This window comes from Tupaia chinensis, unplaced genomic scaffold (assembly GCF_000334495.1).
Source record: "Tupaia chinensis unplaced genomic scaffold, TupChi_1.0 Scaffold139513_1, whole genome shotgun sequence".
NCBI lineage: Eukaryota > Metazoa > Chordata > Mammalia > Scandentia > Tupaiidae > Tupaia > Tupaia belangeri.
Genome location: NW_006199398.1, coordinates 100,049 through 107,803, shown reverse-complemented (window position 1 = coordinate 107,803; position 7,755 = coordinate 100,049). Strand labels below are relative to the sequence as shown.

The 7,755-nt window shown below is 48.0% G+C and overlaps 1 protein-coding gene across 1 annotated transcript in view; it reads left to right on the top strand.

The window, feature by feature from the left end:
• Positions 1 to 7,755, top strand: part of GCSAML (germinal center associated signaling and motility like) — a 25,165-nt gene continuing 17,410 nt past the window's right edge. The window contains exons 1-2 of the mRNA XM_027765732.1: positions 1 to 1,960; positions 6,357 to 6,416. Of these exons, the coding sequence (XP_027621533.1) occupies positions 1,932 to 1,960; positions 6,357 to 6,416 (89 nt within the window). The 5' untranslated portion in view covers positions 1 to 1,931. The remainder of the gene's footprint in view (positions 1,961 to 6,356; positions 6,417 to 7,755) is intronic.

Genomic DNA, 7,755 nt, shown 5'->3' with positions numbered 1-7,755 from the left:
TGAAGGTATGCATCAAAATACACAAAACTACTTTTAGACAGTAGGATCCTGAGTTATTTAAATGCTTTTATTTTTTTCTTTGCTGTACTTCTATTTTTCTACACCAAGCATACAATATTTTAATAGGCAGCAAACCATCTCACACTGAAAGCAGAAAGTGAGCTCTCGGTGATCAGGGGACCACACGTCAGTGAAGGACCCACGGAGCGGCCCCTGAGAGGAACAGTCCGTGTGAGGTTGTGGACAGGATGCTCGCAATGCGCGGACATTGCTTTTTTCAGAGAAATAAAACCTGGACTTGATAGTAGGCTGGAGGCCGAGTAAAGAGACCAAACACAAAAGCAAAAGAGTCGGGATATAAACCAAGAAGGGTCCCATGGAGGACAGAGCTGCTCTGTGGGGGATACGCTGAGGCAGCACTTGGGAAGGACACTGAGAGTGGACGGCCTGGGAGATGCACGTCTGCTGTGTCCCGGGAGCAGCAGCGGCGGCCTCATGCACAAATACTGCATGCTTTCCCAGAGCTCACCTCCACTTCCTAACATTCGTTTTATGGTGGAAGAACTTGAGTTCCGTATTTCCTGCTCGGCCCTCAGTAGCAGCATTAGTCTCACCTTTTTCAGATCTGTTCACACTAATGCGAGAAAAAGGGGAAGTTTAAAATGCTGACTAGGTGGCGAGTTGTGTCACCGCATCTCTGTGGTTCAGTCTGGCACACCCTCTCAGACCCACTTAACTGAACGTCAGGCTGATGAGCAACTGTGCGCGAGCTGAACGCGGACACCTTTACTGCGGTTCTCAGATCTCCCCGTGGAGGGAGCACTCCCAGGGTTTGATCAGCAGGTTGAGGTGGGGCTTGAGAACTGGCGTTTTTCCTAAGGTGTCTCTGTTGCCTAGGGGCCACGCGTGCAGAACCCCTGTCGCGCACTCCGGGGACCAGCGGGACGCCACTCCCTGGGAGCGCATTGCAAAGGCAGCGTGGCGATCCCAGTTCAGAGCGGAACCCGCACCGACAGGCCCCGCGGGCGGTCTGCACACACGTGCAGTTTGGGAAGCAGAGCTGGGTACGTGGGTTAAGTCAGAATGAGGTGGATAGACCGAGCTGGGGTCTGCTGCGTTCCCGCTTCCCGGGTGCTGTCTCACGCTGGTCAGAGCGCTCGGTTCTGTGGCGGTAAAGGCCGCTTAAACCTCCCGCGTCGTTTTCCTCCCTGGGAGAGCCTTTGGGAGAAACCAGCACGTAGGTCCCGGACGCAGCCCAGACGTCCTGAGGGTTAAAAGCTGAAGGAAACCACTCTGCACCTGCGACCAGCTGGGGCGCCCAGGACGCCGCTTCCTCGCTCTCCGACGCGGCGGCTCCTCGCTCCTGCGGCCGGAGATCTCCGCGCGCCACCTGCTCCGCCGGGCGGGACAGCGCTGGGCCTGGGCGGACCTGGCTGCTTTGCCCCCTGCCCGCGCCTGCCCGAAACTGCTCTCGCCCCCTTTCGCACCTTGTCAGAACCCTATCAGATCTCAGCGGAAAAGACGGTGCCATGTGGTTTCGTTTCATGGCCGCGTTTTATCTCGCTCTCTCTCCTCCTTTCTCTTTTTCCCTAAGAGGCTCTGTGTGTTTGGAGGAGAACGACATATGAGGACGCTCCAGGTCTCTAACCTCTGAGGACCCGGGAGGTCTTGCAGTCCTGGAATTTCCTTGGACGGAAAGAGAACTTGGCGCCCTAGTTTTGCCGGTTCGGTTCCTGGTCCTGCCCCTTCAGCGCACACGCACGCGCCGCCCGCCGTCCCTCCCCTTCCAAGAGCCCCGCGCCCGCCCACGTCGGCGCCCGGCACTGTGGCCGCAGGAGGCGACGCCAGGCCTCGCAGTGTCCTGGTCAGCGCTTGGTTGAGACGCTGCGAGTGGAGAGAAACTCAGCAGCGGAGAATCCGGGTCACCGAGGATGGGGAATTACCTCCTGCGAAGACTCGGGTGAGGCTGGACGCGCTGCCTTTCTGGAGCGGAGGGCTGAGGCTGATTGCTGCTTGCGGTAATAGGGAGCTTGTTAAGTGCGCGTGTGGCCAGTCGTAGAGTATACGGATTCTGGTTCCCAGTCGAATTCCGCCTCACGCAGTGTTTTGGGTGCTACGGGCACATCATACGCCAGAAGGTGACTGTCTACCTGTCATTCCGGAGGCGCCGCAGCCCTGCGCTTTAGAAAGCACCCCGGCCTGGGGCCGCCGCTTCTTTCCACTCCTGTCTTTCCTGAGTCAGGTGTAGGGCTTACCTTCCGCAAACTCGCTTCATGGACTGGTACGAAAATGAACAACCAGGTCCTTAAAAATTGCAGATGCAAGTCACTCAAATGCTTTCTGACGGGAGCAGGGCCTTTCTGGTGACTTTCAGCCTTATTCTCTTCAAAAGCAGAGCGGACACAGTGACCAGGTGCGGCCCTCACACCCCGGGCACCGCCTTCCTCCGCGGCTCTCGGAACCTCTGAACCCCTGTTCTATCCGACGGGCCAGACCGATCGGCCAGCGAAGCCCCAGCCAGTGTCCGGGTCCCAGCGGCGCTTTGATTCCCAGCGTCTGGCATCGCCAGTGCAGGCCCCTGGTTCTGGATGCCAAGGTTTTATGCGTTCTGTGTTAGTAAGTGCGCCACTTCGGACACTGCGTCCCTCACGTTTTTAGCACCCAGACTCTACTCCAGTGTCTCCTATCTAATAGTGAGTTTTCAAAAGCCCCAGTGCCCGCTTGGGTTAGCACAAATCCGGGGTTTAAAGACTACGTGTTTAGGTCAATTAAATATCCTTCTCTATTCTTTCTGCCATGAATAGGCTGCATGGATGTTATGCCCTGGGCCCGCACTTGCCGATGTTTCCATGTTTTAATTTAAAGCCTGAATGCCTTGGCTGACAGACCTCTCGTGCCCAGCTTAACTTTGTATCATATATGCTTGTCAAAATTCATTCATCCTGGGACCAGCACTTAGCATAATGGCTATGTCGCTGGACTCCCACGTAGTTGACTGCAGCTGGAGTCCTGGACCCGGTGGGTTTAAAACTCACGCCGGGCGCGTGTGCGAGCGTGCCCAAGATCCCTAGAGGAGAATGGAGGAGAAGGGATTGCAGCGTGGCCATCCCACTGGGGGTGATTTCTGGCTTTCTGTCTCTCTGTCTCTCTCTGTCTTTCTGGTGAGCCTATGTGCCCTATAACAAAAAAACTCTCCCAAAAATAAATAAATAAACTCACTCATCCTGCAATGCCATCAAGTCCTACACCTTCCTGACCACTGCCAGAAATTATTCTCAGTCTCCTCGGACTTGTACAGTTTTATACATTAATGACTCGAAACAGACTCTACTCCATGTCGTGATTCCATATTTATAAGTCATTTAGATTATGGATTCGTTGACTATGAGGACAATACCTTTTCTATTTGAAATCCCTGGAATCCTTGCTAACACTGTCCAGGAGAGAGGCACTGGCTGGTTTGAGGAAGTGCATGTAGTTTTCATTGAAATCAAGGAAAGCAGAACAAAACGGTCTGATTTGGAACGGAGACTTAGAGGAACTTCTGTGTTTTAGTTGCCCTCCTTTTTGTGTGCTCTTAGAATACTCCTCACTAGAGGCAGGCAGTACTCCTCCTTCAGAGGCAGGTGTGTGGAGGCCCAGGGAGGCACCCACTTCTCTGACCACAACAGCCTCAGTGTCCAGAGTGGCAGCGGAGGGCTTGGCTTCGAAACTGCATCACTTATATTTGATTCTGTCTTGTTCTTGTCACCCTGGACAAATTCCTCTCCCTCCCTGGCACAATGCCCCTCATCAAAGTGAAAATAAGAATATTGCCAGACCCTAGGTTTAGTTGTGAAGATTACATTGAAAAATGCATAATTGTCAGTGAGAACATAGTAGGTGAATAATTACTTAGCTGGTTTTCTGCTGCCGGCCTTGCTTTCAGAGTCTTGAGCATGGTATACATATTTTGTTCCAATGATTATTCATAGGAGCCATTCTGCTCACAAGAGCCTCACTTAAATGCACTGCAGATAGAACTGAGAATGAGCATGAGAATTTGACTCACAGGACTTATCTACAATAGGGAGAGGTTAGCGCCCAAGATATGAGTTTCAGTTGTGATGAGCGTGGCAGAGTGAGGGCCTAAGTATGGCTGGAAGGCAAATGTCTCAAGGCTTTATGTGAGATAGGGACACCTGCTCCCTGAGAAGAGACTCAGTGCTCTGGGCACGCATGCACACATGCCTCACATGTTTTTCAAGCGAGGGGTCTGGGACCCCAACAGCACAGTCTGCCCTAGGGGACCCAGCCCCTTATCATCAGCAGCACTGGCCCCACTGTGCTCTTAGATTAATTAACTCATATTTTATTGAGGATTGTTCAGTCTATTTTTCATGAATGAATTGGCTTAAGTTGTGACTTTACAACTCCACAAGGAAGTCTTAACAAACACACCCCCCCAAAATCAACAATGTGCCCACTGCCCAATATCAATCAGTAAAATCTAAAAACAATTTTAAAATTGTAATTAAAAATATACTTGTCCAGTCATATGTTAAATAGTATGCAATCCTTATGTTAATTGAGGAATCATAAGGAGCTCTCTGAAAACACATAATAAAATACTGATGAAATCTAGAAAAATTAAAGAGGAGAAAAAAGGAAGTATGAAAAATTACCCATAATCTCAATATTTTGACCAAGATATTTCTTAAATTGTAATTTATTTATACCTATTTTTAAGTGGTAGAATATTAACTGATTCGTTAATTTAGTCAACAATTTTTAAACATCATCTATGACCCAATATTATCTGAATTACTCTGGAGTGTCTAAAAAATTTACTTTAGTTTGATGTAATTTAGATTCCAATAATGGTAAGTAATAGTAATCATGTGGAATTCCAATCAGGTCCATATGAATGCTTAGGTCTGTCCTTTTCCTGTTTCTAAGTTTAAAATACAAACACACTTTTTTTTTTTTTGGAGAGGTTTTCGCTACAGGGCGCTTGTGCTCACCAGACAGACAGAGGGAGACATAGAGACAGAAAGCGAGAAATCACCCCCCAGGGGGGATGGTCATGCCGCAATCCCTTCTCCTCCATTCTCCTCTCGGGATCTTAGGCCCGCACGCACACGTGCCCAGCGTGAGTTTTAAGTCACTAGGTCCAGGACACGAACCGCAGTCGACTATGTGGGAGTCCAGCGACATAGCCATTATGCTAACTGCTGGTTCCCAAAATACAAACACACTCTTGGTGAGTGGGCCAGTGAATCACTAATAACCTCAAGGAGAATTATTTTTATGAAATTTTTTCTTCATTGTCTACTTCAGGAAAATGGAATCATGAGAAAACTGGACTTCAGAGAAACAGAAGACTATGAAAAGACACAAGTTAAATTATGATCTACACTATTAAATAATCATTATATCCAGATTCAACCATAATTATGAATAGTATACAAAAATCTCTACAGCTATAGAACTCATCCTATAAAAATAAAAGGACTTTCTCCTCTGTAAATCTAATTTATTTGTGAAATTGCCTTTGCACACCGGCCCTATATATAACCACTTCCCTTGAAGTTTGTAACACCCACACTGAGCATTCCTGGTGTTTTTTTAATGAGGGTCATAGTTGGAAACATTTTACATGCAAACCTACATAGAAACAGAAGGATGGACTGGGATTGGGAAAACAGTAACAGAGGAAAAAGAGCATTCCAATAAGATGGTATATTTGGCCAACCGGTGTAGTAGAAAGTGTAATGAAGTGAGTCATAGGCTTTGGGCCATGCTAAGTGTTGAGTTAATCATGCAGATCACCTGATTTCTCTGACCTCAACAGCATTTAGAGTTCGTTTGATAGTCATAACAATTATGGTAACAGATGGGGAAACACCAAGATTAACATGCAAAAGATAAACTTTCCTGAAGATCGGTAAAGACTGCAACACCCTGTCTCAGAATGTATGAACAAACAGCAGGTGCTGTCTGGAGGGCCACGGGCATGCCCACTGCTGACCCTGCCAGGGCTTGGAGAAGCTGCACTTCCCATCATTCGAGTCTTCATACTTTCTTGAGTCCTCTCATTTCTTCTAGAAATTCAGCAGATCTGTGCAACTTGTTAGAAGAAAGCACAGCTCCGGAGCCTTCCTGGTGATTAAATACAAGACTTTAGACATTTTGTCGCATTCCAGCCTTGTCTCTGTGCCTCATTTCTGAATGTGTCTTACAGCTGTGTCTGCCTGCTGAAAGGAAGGCAAAGAAAGAAAAGTCAGGCGTGGTTCCCTGGTTGGACTGGCTGGAGTAGGAGTGAACACATTTGGGATAGTGACAACTTCTTTTTTCTCTTATGTGTTTCATTGTAGCTGCCTGAGAGAGAATCAGAAGCAGCTCAGTACAGGAGACCCAGATGGGGAAAAGACACGGTAAGAAAAGGTCACGTATGAGTGTTTTCTTCCAAGATTTATTTCCAGAATCTGTCTCACAAGAACCGAACCCTCTGGGACCACAATGGTTCCTTCTGCAACGTGACTGCAGGTTAGATGGTGGCTCAGTCTAAAGCAGAGAGACAGGGCCTCAATGAAGCAATTGTTGGAATACGTGGAAGGGTTTGTTTATGATCGACTTCTTGGCAATGGTCACACTTCCAGCCCATTCCTCATTAGCAGCCAGAATAATCTGCAGAAAATGTAAGTCTAATCAAGCCTTTTCCTTGCTTCCAACCATTCAGTTAGTCTCTACGGAATCTAGAATAATGGTCAAGCTCTTCACCAGAGCCTACACCACTATCAGAATCAACTCTTTGAGACCAGCAGGTGGTGTAATGGTTACATCTCTGGACTCCCACATAGACGATTGTGGTTTGAGTCCCAGACCCAGTAACTTAAAACTCATTCTGGGTGCATGTGTGTGCATGCCCAAGATCCTGAGAGGAGAATGGAGAAAGGATTGTGGCGTGGCTGTACCCCTGGGGGGTGATTTTTACTTTCTGTCTGTCCATATCTCTGGCGAGCACACATGACCTATAGCAAAAATCTATCTTAAAAAAAAAAATCAACTCCTCTACACCTTTCCAGTTCTCTCCCTCTCTTTTCACTCTCACTCACTGTCTCCCATGTGTTCTGCTTCTGTTTTTTGTTTTCTAAGTCACCGAGCTCAGCCTCACCTCAGGGCTCTGGTGCTGGCTGTCCTCTCCCTGCATGTTGATTTCCACTTGGACCCATCAATGGCATCTCCTCCTGGAGAGTCTGTCTCTCATGCTCTCCTCTGAAAGACCTCCCCGCCTAGAGTGGGAAAGCTGCTTTTGTACCCACTGTTTTCTGTCACTGTCCCCACTTACATTTGATGCAGATTTTATATCAACTTGCAGCTCTTAGGAGTTGTTTTAGCCTTTTGCAGTCTATGAACTGTGTGCTCTTTAAGGCAGTCTGCCGTGTTCGTGCATATCTTGCTAGTGCATATCTGTTGCTTATCTCTTACCAGACGCTCAACGGAAAAAAAAAAAAAAAAGTGGAAAAGCAACAGTTATCTGGACACTGATATCTTGCCCTGGCGTTGATCAGCAGAAACATGCTACTTTGGATGTTGGGCTTTTCATATCTTTGTGCTCAATCTATTCTCTAATTTTATTCAAGGTCCTGTCCTGTCTCTGAGGTGGCCCCTTCTTCTCTGACATGGTGAAGGGGAGGTGGACGAGGACAAGGGCTAGTTAGCTTTCACTGGGGATATGAAATGACGTTTGCAGGCACTGGCCAACTCCCAGAT